Source organism: Mucor mucedo, assembly GCF_025094135.1.
Source record: "Mucor mucedo strain NRRL 3635 chromosome Unknown EV154scaffold_19, whole genome shotgun sequence".
NCBI lineage: Eukaryota > Fungi > Mucoromycota > Mucoromycetes > Mucorales > Mucoraceae > Mucor > Mucor mucedo.
Window position 1 is genome coordinate 337,233 of NW_026252303.1, and position 13,083 is coordinate 350,315.

General features: G+C 37.8%; 8 protein-coding genes across 8 annotated transcripts; 3 read left to right on the forward strand and 5 right to left on the reverse strand.

Moving 5' to 3' along the window:
* Positions 1–51: 51 nt before the first annotated feature.
* Positions 52–1,611, reverse strand: EV154DRAFT_415675 (beta-lactamase/transpeptidase-like protein; the record flags this gene model as incomplete). Its single annotated transcript, XM_051595685.1, has 4 exons — positions 52–450; positions 501–1,022; positions 1,091–1,210; positions 1,267–1,611. The coding sequence occupies 4 exons, from the start codon at positions 1,609–1,611 to the stop codon at positions 52–54; spliced, it is 1,386 nt and encodes a 461-aa protein (XP_051460618.1).
* A 3,447-nt stretch (positions 1,612–5,058) lies between these two features.
* EV154DRAFT_499638 (uncharacterized protein) lies at positions 5,059–6,539 on the forward strand. The gene is made up of 3 exons (XM_051600501.1): positions 5,059–5,682; positions 5,744–5,912; positions 5,963–6,539. Exons 1-3 carry the CDS (start codon positions 5,145–5,147, stop codon positions 6,402–6,404), a joined length of 1,149 nt encoding a protein of 382 aa, XP_051460619.1. The 5' UTR covers positions 5,059–5,144; the 3' UTR covers positions 6,405–6,539.
* EV154DRAFT_415732 (cytochrome b5-like heme/steroid binding domain-containing protein) lies at positions 6,409–7,046 on the reverse strand (the record flags this gene model as incomplete). The annotated part of the gene is made up of 4 exons (XM_051595691.1): positions 6,409–6,465; positions 6,517–6,665; positions 6,724–6,925; positions 6,984–7,046. The coding sequence occupies 4 exons, from the start codon at positions 7,044–7,046 to the stop codon at positions 6,409–6,411; spliced, it is 471 nt and encodes a 156-aa protein (XP_051460620.1).
* A 431-nt stretch (positions 7,047–7,477) lies between these two features.
* On the forward strand, positions 7,478–8,654 carry EV154DRAFT_415522 (cation efflux protein; the record flags this gene model as incomplete). The annotated part of the gene is made up of 6 exons (XM_051595675.1): positions 7,478–7,557; positions 7,622–7,671; positions 7,721–7,996; positions 8,054–8,105; positions 8,156–8,378; positions 8,436–8,654. Coding segments are annotated over 6 exons (900 nt in total), but the record flags the coding sequence as incomplete, so codon positions are not given.
* A 170-nt stretch (positions 8,655–8,824) lies between these two features.
* On the reverse strand, positions 8,825–9,598 carry EV154DRAFT_499650 (uncharacterized protein). The gene is made up of 2 exons (XM_051600502.1): positions 9,235–9,598; positions 8,825–9,172 (listed from the first exon to the last, which is right to left on the reverse strand). Exons 1-2 carry the CDS (start codon positions 9,496–9,498, stop codon positions 8,954–8,956), a joined length of 483 nt encoding a protein of 160 aa, XP_051460622.1. The 5' UTR covers positions 9,499–9,598; the 3' UTR covers positions 8,825–8,953.
* A 32-nt stretch (positions 9,599–9,630) lies between these two features.
* Positions 9,631–10,927, reverse strand: EV154DRAFT_109643 (SMAD/FHA domain-containing protein). The gene is made up of 4 exons (XM_051593896.1): positions 10,551–10,927; positions 10,365–10,497; positions 10,226–10,301; positions 9,631–10,169 (listed from the first exon to the last, which is right to left on the reverse strand). The coding sequence occupies exons 1-4, from the start codon at positions 10,755–10,757 to the stop codon at positions 9,878–9,880; spliced, it is 708 nt and encodes a 235-aa protein (XP_051460623.1). The 5' UTR covers positions 10,758–10,927; the 3' UTR covers positions 9,631–9,877.
* Positions 10,928–11,098: 171 nt separating this feature from the next.
* EV154DRAFT_536761 (uncharacterized protein) lies at positions 11,099–11,971 on the forward strand (the record flags this gene model as incomplete). Its single annotated transcript, XM_051604161.1, has 1 exon — positions 11,099–11,971. The coding sequence occupies one exon, from the start codon at positions 11,099–11,101 to the stop codon at positions 11,969–11,971; it is 873 nt and encodes a 290-aa protein (XP_051460624.1).
* Positions 11,972–12,046: 75 nt separating this feature from the next.
* Positions 12,047–13,023, reverse strand: EV154DRAFT_560693 (regulator of chromosome condensation 1/beta-lactamase-inhibitor protein II; the record flags this gene model as incomplete). The annotated part of the gene is made up of 3 exons (XM_051605625.1): positions 12,047–12,082; positions 12,161–12,825; positions 12,885–13,023. 3 exons carry the CDS (start codon positions 13,021–13,023, stop codon positions 12,047–12,049), a joined length of 840 nt encoding a protein of 279 aa, XP_051460625.1.
* Positions 13,024–13,083: the final 60 nt, after the last annotated feature.

Genomic DNA, 13,083 nt, shown 5'->3' on the forward strand with positions numbered 1-13,083 from the left:
ATTATCAATGAAAATTTATTAATCGAAAACGTTGCTTTTCTTTCTTTCTCACTAGCTGAAACCCTTCAATTCTTTAACCTTCTTTAAGATTGCTCTGATGACAGTCAATGACCTTTCATCCGGAATCCCTTGAGCATAAAACCCGTTTGTTACATAAGCAAAGCCAATCTTATATTTTTCGTTGAATACAAAAAAAGCTCCTGAGGCCCCAATACCCCCAATAAACTCGGCGTCTTTGTCACTGTCCGGAATATTCAAGTAATCATTAGGAAAAATCATTAGGCCACCGCGAAGGTTATTAATCACATCGTTTGGAAATATTGCGTCTTTTTCATAGTCACCCATGTCCCGTGTTGCCTCTTCAAATGTGGTATCCGTGGTAAAAAGATCCGGTTCGCCCTGTACAATTGCTTTCCCACGGTTAGCCAGCATAGCTGCTAGTTTTGCCATCTAATGTAATATTAGAAATATGGGTCTGATTACATCCCGATGTACTTTACCGAATCAGCATTTGTATGACCGGAATAGGATGGTCCTTCTATCGATCGATGTTTAGGATTAATTTTTTGAATATCTGTATTCTGGTTTATATGAGGATTTATAAGAGATCGGTAAACAAGGCTGTTCTTGTTAAATAGACCAAACGCGAATGAGCTATCCTTGAAAGGATTCAATATGGTAGCGATCAAACGTGCATACTGTTGATATTTGGGAATAGGATAGAACGGAGCAATACGGCTCTTATCCAGACCCTCTGTTGCATATGGTTTTAAATACCATTCAGATCCCCATTTCTCCATAAACTCACGGGCAAAATCATCAATGGTGCGGTGTTGTGGGTCTACACGTCGGATGATCTCATTTTGAACCCAGCCTTGTGTAATCGCGTGATATGCATGAACAGGTTTTCCGCCAAAGTTATGGGGCTGCTTGGCGAGAACATCCGCTAGTCTATCAAGATCAGATGCATTATAATAAGACAATGGGTAGTCCAAACACGCTAAACCTGATTTATGTCGCATCTAGAAGGTAGAAAAAAAAAAGAGATATGTTCAATCATTTACAATTTCGTCCAGAGGTTGCTACTTACAAGGTCCTCAAGTGTGACATTTTCCTTGTTTCCCTGAGCAAACTCGGGCCAATACGTCGAAATGCGCTGATCATATGAGAGCAATCCTTGTTCCACTAACTGCGCTATAATAATAGCATCCTATTGAAGGAGATGAAAAAGCGTGTTTCAACGATTTATAAATAAAAAATATTTACCAGACCCTTCGTACACGAATACACCATTTGTAGGGTTTCATTTGTGTATTCGATTTGTTTATCTCGGTCATGCCATCCGCCCTGGAGACTTAAAACCTGCTTTCCGTCTACATAGGCCGAAATAGAGGCCCCAATATCTAGCCCTTGCTTGAAATTGTTCACAAATATATTATACACTTCCTTATATTCATCATTGACAAACCCGTGAATTGGTATATGAGACGGGCACCCGATATGAAGCAATGAACAAGAGAAGCTGGTATAAGGTGCCTTCATTAATACATTGTATGCTATTATAGACACTAAAGGTACAATTAAGCCAACTTTTTTTCCGAGAAAAGACATTTATAAATATACAAAAAAGAAGAAAGGATGTTCGAACCGTGATGTATTTTATATGAAGAGGTGTTTAAAGTCAGCAGAAGTTATTGGTTGAGATTCTTAGCTGACACTCGGCTTGTGTGACATGTCTGGGTGGGAGGGTGTAGATTAAACAATTCGTTAACCTTCCGAACTATCAAAACATGTTTACAGTGTGGAGGATTAAGGGTTTTCTTATGGTTTCGGTCTTTTGCCATGGAAAAAATGTTTTTAGCTGCATTAACGTCTCTATTCCACCATTCTTTGTAACTTTTGCAAGTTGACAAACCATGAACTCGTCCAAAGTCTTCAACATTAACATTCATTAAAAATCTGGTCAAACACGTAGAACTAGTGCAGATTTTAAGTAAGCTATGATAAGCCAAATTGTATATGTGTATGTATTACTTGAGATGTGAGATACTCATCAACTACATATATCAGGACTAACCTTTCTTCCGAATTTGGGTCATTTAAATTTTGTTCGAATTCTAGCATTTCCCAGGGCAATTATCGGAACTTCTGGTTGATCGGTAAAAGGTGTATTTGTCCATTTCTTTGATTTGATTTCATTTTTTTTGTTGTTGTTTGGTGGACACAAAAACATCTACAGTTGTTGCTACTGGGGATAATATGGCACCTTTACCAACTATTAGCATCTTCATTTTTCTTTACCTTTGTCTTTACCTATTTATACTTACTCTTTCTTCTTGGACCATAATCTTTCCTTTGCTCTCTGTGCGAGTGAACTTTCTTTTCGGGATTACACTTTTTACCGTCAAAACACATTAAACATCTCATTGTCCATACGTTGCTATCTTCGATCGCTTGAGACACCAATCTCGGTAATCATTCTATCGTAAAAGTTCAAAGGCTGTGGCAAATGGGCGAAATAATATATATATAAAAAAAAGATAGTTTGTTAAGGTTTCTTTGAGATGATAAAATAAGATTTATTTTTTCCATGGGAAAAAAATCCAATTGACCAACCTTCCTCTTTTTGTTCGATATCCTCACACGAGTTGGTTTTTAGTTGTCGTTGTTTTAAGTGGACTCTTTAATTGAACCGATGTCGTCAGGTGAGTATTCAGTATTTTGGCTGTTAGCGATTAACGCTTCAGCACAATAAACAGCGTAATTCAACAGCGAGTTAAATTGGCACAGAAAAAAAAAAAAACCTTGGAAGTTCTTTACAATATAAAACTCGCAAATCATCCTTGGCATTATTTGCATAAAATGTTGACTCATCGTGTGTAGCAAACACAATTTGTTTGAAACCCTCATCAAGAATCTCCTCCTCATTAGCACAAGCATAATATTCTAATTTTCCATCATTGTAACTGTAGTTATGATCCGTGTTTCAAATAATTCAACAGAAAGCTGGCCATAAAAAAGTCGTCAACGTCAATTGAAAAACACTTTACTATTTTTGACTGTATATCGCTACGCAGCACTTTTCCGAATTTAAAAGCAAAAAAGCATAGAGGGTATGATGAATTTTTTGCACTTTACAGTATTGCTGTCGATTTAGTAACCCCAAAATGGTGCTTTAAGAGTAATGCTCTGTATATACTTTTAAGTCATGTGTATTTTGATGAAGATGTTTTTTTTTGTAAATCAAAAAGGTATAGAAATTATGTGACTTACAACAATCCCATCCAAAAATTGAGAGCTTAACCTAGGCAATTTTCATCGTACAGAGAAGGCTCTTCTTAGCTGTAATAGCACAAGAATTGCAATATATCTTTTCCATTATTAACAAGAATTGTAATATATCTTTTCCGTTTTAAACAAGAATAGATAATGTTTGAAAAAAAAAAGTCACTATTAACCAAATTTTTCACTTTCTTATACAAAGTGATATTGACTCAATGATTTTATCTTTTGGTCCGATGGGAAAAGAAAAGGCGAAGAAAAAATTATGTTAATGGGGTTTATTTGTGGTCTGATAAACAAGAGATGCTTTATGTCAAGATGAGTTAATTGTTTGAGTGATCACCCATAATGTTTGAGCCTTTACTTATAATGGAAACGTCTAAAAAATGCTCCAGATTTATACACATAAATTATCTATCAACGTTCCAGTAAGTATCAACACGCAACTGATAATATAGTCTATATCAGTGCTCATCGATCTAATATTTCATTGCCGTCTTTACTCGATTTTCTCTTAATTATTCTTTCGACAGAGTATAAGTGAGCTCTTTTAGATGATCTACAGCATTTTTGATTTGGAGATATTAAGGTCACAGAATTAGTTTGTCAAATTTTCCATCATCCCATCATCCCATTCAAAACCAGCCCAGCATATTAACTGACAAAGTTAACCAAAAAAGCCTCATATTTTTCAAATGATAATACAGGCCTACCAACTGGTCTTCCGCTACCGGGTATTTGCTTGATGGTATCTTGGCAATTTTTTTTCATCCTGTTTGAACCAAGTTTGCGCTATATTTAACTTCTTAGCAATTGCCTAAATGGACATATCTGTCTGCGTGTGGTAATAATAGAACGTTTCCTTATCTTTGTCCTTATAACATCTATACGTCTCTTAATTTGGCTTTTTGGGATCGTTAGTGCGTGTCTTGTTTTCCATAGGCTATTTCTTTCTAGTCTGTCTTTGCTCTTTCTCAGGTGGTTTGACATCGACATATTGATCGTATTCTGTAGAATTTTCCAGGGGAGAGTTTTCGGAGTCGACATCCATAAGCATTTCGAAAATTTTATCTCCTTGCTAGTAAATTACGTCTTCTTGCCGATTCTCAATTATAACTATTCATTGTTAAAAGCTTTTCTGCAAAAAAAGCTCCAGAAAATGAATAATTATTTGTTTTCATGTAATTTTTTTTTTTTTTTTCGAAATATTATTGGGTCGCTCATAGGAATATTAGTGTATTGAATACACGTTGGTTACATTTTTTACTTTATCTGGAATTAATCCTTGTACTTTGTTGCCGAGAATTGATTTTGCCTCCTTGGCGAAGACCTCAAATTAGCGATATGGTCAAAAAATGACCGCATTCACCACGATTACGGCCGAAATCGTTGTTGACCACCACGGTGGTAGAATAATAAAGTTTTCCATCATTGAGTCGAATGCATTATGTATATCAGGAAAATGACCCATCCGCTCCATATGGCGTAATTGGCTAAATGTTATATCTTTTAACTTGCAGCAGGAGCGTAATCGCAAATTCTTTTTATTGGTAACTGGCGTATGTGTGTGAGCACCAGGATCAGATAAATTGCTTAGTTGCTTGTACGAGCATGAGTTTTGCGCAGCCAAAAACTAATAAAATAAATAAGATGTAATGTGCGATCTAAATTGTCAAAACACTAGTGGCAAGGCACTGCATACAATAGAGTTTTGCTTCCGGTTTGCACAGCTGATGTTTTTTTTAGTGGGGAGTGCGGGGTATGTAATTGAAATATCATCGTCATTGCTGCAGGTGAATACACATATAAAAAAACGAGAAAAAGAAAAAAGCACCCTTTGCTCTCTTCTTCTTCTTAAAACAATGAGTGATACGACGAAAGCTGTAGTAACAAAAGTAGGGCACACGCTAGTTGGTAGTGATGCAGAGCTTTCCTATCTACGTGATCTGTACCTTCCAAAAGAATTAAACGATCGCGAAATAGATAATGGTCTGTTGGTTTACAAGTCAATCACAGCATACCCGCCCGTGAAGCAGCTGCGTCCTTCTGACCGTAAACGTATCTTGGTGACAGGTGGTGCAGGTTTTGTGGGCTCTCATTTGGTCGATCGACTCATGTGGATGGGACATGAGGTGATTGTATTGGACAATTTCTTTACAGGCTCTAAGCGAAATGTGCAGCATTGGATTGGTCACCCTCACTTTGAATTGGTGCGTCATGACGTGGTCGATCCCTTCATGATTGAAGTCTCACAGATTTATCACTTAGCCTGTCCAGCTTCTCCTCCTCATTATCAGTATAATCCTACCAAGACGGTCAAGACAAGTGTGATGGGAACTATCAATATGCTGGGTCTTGCCAAACGTACCAAAGCTAGATTCTTGCTTACTTCCACGTCTGGTAAGATAATATATATATATATATATATATATGTGCGTAGGTATACTTATAAAAAGAATAGAGGTGTATGGTGATCCTGAGGAGCATCCTCAAAAGGAAACGTATTGGGGTAATGTGAACCCAATTGGACCCAGAGCTTGTTATGATGAAGGTAAACGTATTGCCGAGACATTGACATATGCCTACATGCGACAGAACGATGTGGATGTACGTGTGGCCCGTATCTTTAAGTGAGTGTGTGTGTAGTCAAACATAATTCTTTTTTTTAACAATTAATTAGTACATTCGGACCGCGTATGTCACCAGCTGACGGACGAGTGGTCAGTAATTTTATTATGCAAGCAATCAAGGGAGAATCATTAACGTTGTACGGTGACGGAGAGCAGACGCGATCATTTCAATATGTACATGATTTGGTAGATGGGCTTATATTGTTGATGAATAAGAATTACAGCGAGCCAGTGAATTTGGGCAATCCTGAAGAGTATACGATTCGAGACTTTGCAGACATGATTCGCGAAATGGTATTACAGCCTCCACTTTCGGCAGATCATGTGAATATCAAGATATTACCCGCTGCGTTGGATGATCCTAAGAAGCGTAAACCAGATATCACCAGAGCTAAAAAATATTTGGGTTGGGAGCCTGGATTTTCTGTTAAACAAGGATTACAAGAAACTGTCGACTGGTTTAAAGTACAAGTCACTGAAGGCTCTATTTAAGTCTTTATTTATTTTCAATCAGTTTACCCACAAGTAAATATTTTCCTTTAAATAGATTTTCCTAATACACAGTTTAGAGAAAATATAATAAAATATGTATATCTTTTTTTACCCATTCTCTTAAAGACTCCCAATCATCTGCCTCTAAATCCTCAAGCTTATCTATTGGTCCATAAGGGTCAACCATCATTTCTGGATCAAATGAGTTTTTGGCAAGTCCACGCGATGCATCATGGCCAGCAAAATTCGCATATGGGCTTCCTATGTAGTATCAACACGCTCAGCAATCTGGAAGAGTCTTTTTTTTTTTATTATTTACCTGGCCCGTAGAAACTGCGACCTTGAGTAACATCGTACACTGAGCCGTTTACGCCCATCAGAATGCGACTGTCTTCGGTACCATTGTAAGGCAACAGTTCAACTGGCGTATAGTTTTTAAAGACAATCACATTAGGATGTTGTGCCTTGATGACTTGAGGTTTATTAGACAAAGTAAAGTAGCGCAAGATGTAGACTAGAATCTAATCTCATGTTACAGGTGTAAGTTTTGAGAGTTAAATAAAAGTAATTTGAGCTTACAGCTGCCAATGCCCAGTTGATGGGATTATCTAGAAGAAAAAAAAAATAGAGATGAGAAGGCATGAAGACCATGGCTCGAATACTTGGAAAGTTACCTTTTAATTGTGTCAAAAGTAACTCTAATGTCGACATTATATAAACTGGGAAGAAAGAAAAAAAAAAAGAGAGTCCTCTTATCCAATGGAAATCCAGTTTTGGAAATAAAAGAATCTGATAAAGCCTCCCCTGCCTCTCTTCTAATTTTTGTTTTTTACCTTTTTTTCGCAGTGTTAGTTATCTATCAATGTTACGACACTGTTGTAGAGTGGGTATTCAAAGACCAAAGATGGTTAGATATGCCATGTCTTTAGCCAGACCTTTAACCCGTATTGAGTCAACTCCCATCAACCAGCATGCCAATGACTTTGCCTCCATGTTGCAACTCTCCAGTAAAGAAAAGCAAAAAAAAAGCAACAGCGTAAGACAAGCATACTGAAGAAGACTTTTTTTTGTTAGGTAAACGAGGTATGCAAGTCACATGGTTGGGTCTTGCATCGAATGTAGGTCTTACCCTTTCCAAAGGCACAGCAGGCTTGTAAAGCATTTTCGTTATTTATCTTTTTGATCGCTCTTTACTCATTCACACATGAATATGATAGTATTATGAACTCGGCTTCCTTATTGGCTGATGCTGCCCATTCACTCAGTGGTAACACAAACACACCGTAGGAAAATGCAACTCCGCTAATATTTATCAGATCTTTTAAGCGATTTTGTCACACTGTATACGTTTAAAATGTCTAGAAAAGTGCCTGATGCCATTTATCCGTATGGATATGGCAGATATGAGACTATCGGTTCACTTTCAGTGTCTGGATTGTTAATGGGAGGAGGTGTGGGTATAGGCTTGCATTCGTTTCATCTGCTGTTGGCGACACTGGATGGGACACTGGTGTCATCAGGTGAACTGGACCCAAATGCAGCCTGGTTTGCACTGGGTAGTGTTGTTATCAAGGAATGGTTGTACCGTATCAGTAAGTAGATTGATGTTAAAAATAGAAAGCTGTAAAGGTTATTCACCCTTGCATTAGCATACAAAGTGGGTAAAAGTGAACGCAGCGATGTCTTGATAGCAAATGCATGGTAATGGTAAAAATAGAGCAGGGAAGCACTAACTAAATGAAACATACAAGGCACCATAGGTCGGATGCTTATTCAAGCTTCGTGGCACTAATGGCTATAGGAGGCACGTATGCTGGTGTTCCTATGTTTGACCCTTTAGGCGGCATAGTTGTCTCCTGTATGATTTTAAAGAGTGGTGCGATCATGATGAGTCAATCAAGCCAGGAACTCTTGGATAAAAGCATAAGCGAGGACGAATTGAATGATATAAAAGCCATTGTAGCCTCTGTCAAGGTAAATATTTAAGTGTAAATATAAGGTTTATAAATACACTTATATATTATAAAAAAGGAAAAAGAACAGGATTTATTGGACTTTTATTCTATTCGTGGACGTAAATTCGGGCCTTTTCAACATTTGGATTTAACTTTACAGCTAAACCCAGACCTGGCTATTTATAAAGCACATGCGATTGAACAACGTGTGCGACAGACGATCAAGGCAAAATGTGGTCATGTACAAGAAGTGATTATTCATATTGACGCAGAGAAACAACCTAGACACTTTTAATTAATGTAGATCTTTATTTCGGAATAGACTTTTCCGATCAACCCGACTCATATTATGATGATTCTGACGATAGATAAATAAACAACTGATTGACAACAAAAATAGACGTTCTTTTTTTGTTTTTAAATTTTTTATATAATATATATATATATATATATATATATATAAATGTTTATGTAGATGGCATAAGTAGTGGCATATGTAAGGATTGAACAAAACGAAACAAAAAAAGCTATACAAGAAGAATAAATATAACATAGAAGGGGGGTATTAGAAGTAACACAAGCAAATAGTAGGAATCAAACGTCAGCGTCTTTGTGATATGGTAAAGCATCTAAACGCGACCTCAATTCAAACAAGGCATCTGTCCACTCTTCTTGGAATCGATGAGATCTGTCTGGATGTAGTGTTTGCATCAGGTGTCTAAAGCGGTCTAAGCAAGCATCTACAGCTTCTGTTGCTGTTATTAAATCGCCACTGTAATAAATGGATCCTTGTGATTCTATTGCATAAGCCATCTATTCGGAAAGAGATTAGTAAGAATATTTGAGTATTTATTCTTAGGATGTGATTTACATACCTCGTCCACAGCCAAGCTATAGAGTTGCTCGAATTCTAGTATCTGCTTTTCTTCTGCATCTAGAGAGTATTCGGATGACACACGACTTTCGTATGAAACTGTGGTACATGTGGATGAGGAGGATGATCTTCTCTTGATACGTGGAAACCAGCGTGTGGGTGTAAAGATGATGGTTGAGGTGTCTTCATGGCAATTACATGTACAGCAAGAGGAATGCTCTTTGTGTGTGTTATTGTTGTTAAAAAGTGATAATAATGTAGGCATCTTTTGTGGTTAATAAAGAAGAAGAAGAAGAAAAAAAAAAGAAGCTTTCTGTTTATATTATATATACATAATTCTCCGCCTCAGACTCCCCCCATACACCCTACACACATATACATATACACACAGGACCCCCCCCCTTCTCTTCTTCACTGTGCCTCTTTCTCCTTGATTTCTTTATCATTGTACCACCTCATTGTCATCCCCTTTCCATGTGATGTAAGAAGGGAGAACACTCCTTTATTATATTGTCAAGTCCATTGTGCTTGTGTCACCATCATTTATAAGAAAATGCATAATAAAATTGGCTGGCTGGCTAGGGTATTTTTAGTGTCTTTGAAGCATCAGTTTAACCTAATCATATATGTTAGTTCATGATCAATTATAGCTTGAAGCGACTTACCTCCTCCACCTCAACTGACACACTTGCGTCCAGGTCAGCATATGCTCGACAAAGGGGACAATTAAATCCGGGATGGTTTGCCAGTAATGGCCGTAAACATTTGTAATGAAATGTATGAGAACATGGTGCGACAAACAAGGCTTGAAATGGTGCTATTGCGAATAAACAAATGCAACATTCGTCCACATGAATCTCATCAATTTCCTCATCTAGTATCATTTGATGGTTAGGTGGTGTTGTGAGGTTTCGTAGTGAATGATATGTTTTAAGGCTGTATATACAAATTTAGCATAATATACAACACAATATATATTTAATTGTACAAACTTGAATTTCCTAGAGGCTACATTGTCTGGGCTTTCTCGGTTCAACTCAAGTCTCATTCTTACACAGCGATATATTTCTAATGATGGTTAGTTTTATTGTTGTTTATATATGATTGTTATTAGTTTACCTTGTGTACCACCTTGATAATCAACCCCCAATTGAATAATGTCGTTATCTTGAATCTCATGAGCCTGCGAAACTTGGCCGGGACCACATAACCGTCGACTATTAAGAAAAGTGCCAGAAGAAGACTTTACATCCCGCAGATAGACCTGTATTATATGTTTAGCCACGACATGTATAATAACTAAAAATATGTATGTACCTTTCCCGCCTCTAAAAATATTTCTGCGTGTTTGCGACTCACGACTTTACTCCTAAAAGTCATTTGAGACTTGGTCACTCTTTTTTCGGCTACAGACCTGCCAATGGTCACAGTATCAGCTTCATCTAATGTATACTCCATGATTGGAAATACCAGTGCTTGGCTAGAGTTGAGATGAGGAACAATACGCAGCTTTTGTGTAGTCATTATGAGAAAGTGAGGGAAAAAAGGGAAAAAAAAAGGGAAAAATAGCTATCGCTACCTGAAAATAATAAACATGTGGGGGATAAAAAAAAATAAAAAATAAAATAAAAAAAAAAAAAAAAATTATATACACTGTAGTCTATACATATAGATGATACACATAGTAATCATAAGAGGGCAGAAGGGAGAACAAAGAGGAAAGTGACAGATCAAGAAATGGTTGATAATGCAATGAAATTACACCGCTTTAAAGCATTTACGCTCAATAAGCCACTTTATTTGTTTTCCCGACAATAAACAGGGCAAGGGCGAAGAATAAATTTCTTTCTTCTCACAAAAACACCATGAGTAACACGTTTGCTTCTTTATTACGTGGTTCACGTCTAGCCACATATGACAGAAGCATTGCTCAAGTCTATACCACACCTTTAAAACACAAACAAATCGGTGACTGGGGATTAAAACGTAACTTACCTACTGTCATTCGTACTCGATATGCAACTATTGAACAGTTGGACACAGCAGAGCACCAAACACCCTGGCAACCAGGAGATAGTCAAGTCTTGTTTGTTAAGCGTTGGAAAGAAAACTTTCCTGCTTCTAAAAAGCCTGTACCTCGTTTAGACTCACCTACACACAACATTGTCGAGATGACCCCTGCCGAATTTAACCGTTTCCTTCATTCGTGCAGTCTATTATCTCCTTCATTCCAACACTTATTAAAGAAGAAGGAACTTGTGCCCGAACAAGTATTTGATTATTTGAATGTCACTTTTAAGGAATCTGCAGCACAAAAACCTGTAGGTCCCACCTATTCAGACTATGACACTGAGGAAGTTTACCCCGTACAAGGCCGTATCCTAAATGCTGAACGACATGGACATGCAGTGGGTATTGCCGGTGTAGTGGGTTTCTTACCCAAGAGACATTCAATGGGTTTACGTCAAACTGGTAACCGTAAGGTACGTCAGTTCTATGTCGAGAGCGCAAAGATCGATGAGGAAGGTAAACCCCACGTCCTCTTAACCTTGACTCCTCCCGGTGCTGCAAGTCTTCCCTTCATGTTGGCCTTTGATGAAGATGAGCCTGCACAGGTCGCTGTCAAAACAAACCGCGTCTTCTTGACAAAGAAACCATTAGAAGATGATAATCTCACACCTCATCCTGACCACGATAAACTCATGAGTAGAATTGCTGATTTAATTAATAAAAAATAAAACTCGTCCAGGATCCTGCTGCAATCCTGGTCGCCTTCTTGTCTGTCATTTCACACCTTTCAAAACACTCACTACTCATTTTACCTGAGCGGCCCAGCTGACCATATCCATCTACAATTTTAAATCTTAAGTTTTTTATGCCTTATGTCTAATTTAACATCAACACTTACTGCTACCACATGACCATACCTTACCCGCATCATCCAATACAAGCGTATGCAATGATCCACATACTACTTGCACTGCATTCACCTCTATACTCTCCCCATCAACTTGAAACATTGCGAGTCCAATCAAATCCATATCATCTCGTCCCAGCCTTCCATCCTTATGCCAGCCAAACGTATACACATCTCCCTCCACAACCACTGCAGAATGAAAACGTCCACATGCCATATCTGTGATCTTTCCTAAACCACAAAACAAATCGATTAACACAGGGTCTGTCACTTCCTGATGATTGTCAAAATCCATTCCTAGTTGCGATGTACGGTTGGATCCGAGTCCATATACACCATTTGCTGTTGAAAACAAAACATGTGTATTGGAGCCACATATTTGGTATACATTCCTCATGACTGTACGCACTGTACCGCCTATATATTGTTGTACAGTGCCATCAAATAAGACAAACATGGAATCCAGGTGGGAACAATAAACTACAGCGTGTGCTAGACATATATTGACCCTTGTTTCCTGTTCAGTCACGGTGATTACGAACCCTTTACTATCCACTATACCAAGCAATTTATTGGGATCCCCAAAGATGGCATGTATTTGTTTGTTCTTGCATTGCTCTTCTACTTTATAAAACCATGACGGTTGAAATCCCCACACGATCACTTGATCCTGATCTAGGTGTAATGTGAGTTTTATTATAGAATACGCAGAGTACCCTGAACAATCATGTTACCGTCAAGTACAATGGTGGTTTCCCAACTGGTAAATAAGACGTGTTTGACATATGAGTGACAATGCTTTGTCACGACTGTCAACTGACTCTTATCTCCTGTCTGTTGAAACGCGTTAAAGCCAAAAGTCAAAAGTGGCATATAAAAACTCTAAATAAAATTATAGGAGAAAGTTTATTTATGAGGGGGGGGGGGGCCTGA

Bases quoted from the DNA above. Each gene is read 5' to 3' on its own strand.
- EV154DRAFT_499638 (XM_051600501.1), top strand. From the start codon at position 5,145: ATGAGTGATACGACGAAAGCTGTAGTAACAAAAGTAGGGCACACGCTA. The intron at 5,683-5,743 runs GTAAGATAATAT...TAAAAAGAATAG, and splicing joins CTTGCTTACTTCCACGTCTG to AGGTGTATGGTGATCCTGAG. The intron at 5,913-5,962 runs GTGAGTGTGTGT...ACAATTAATTAG, and splicing joins CGTGTGGCCCGTATCTTTAA to TACATTCGGACCGCGTATGT.
- EV154DRAFT_499650 (XM_051600502.1), bottom strand. From the start codon at position 9,498: ATGCCTACATTATTATCACTTTTTAACAACAATAACACACACAAAGAG. The intron at 9,173-9,234 runs GTATGTAAATCA...CTTTCCGAATAG, and splicing joins ATAGCTTGGCTGTGGACGAG to ATGGCTTATGCAATAGAATC.
- EV154DRAFT_109643 (XM_051593896.1), bottom strand. From the start codon at position 10,757: ATGACTACACAAAAGCTGCGTATTGTTCCTCATCTCAACTCTAGCCAA. The intron at 10,302-10,364 runs GTGGTACACAAG...AACCATCATTAG, and splicing joins ATTGGGGGTTGATTATCAAG to AAATATATCGCTGTGTAAGA. The intron at 10,170-10,225 runs GTTTGTACAATT...TTGTATATACAG, and splicing joins GTAGCCTCTAGGAAATTCAA to CCTTAAAACATATCATTCAC.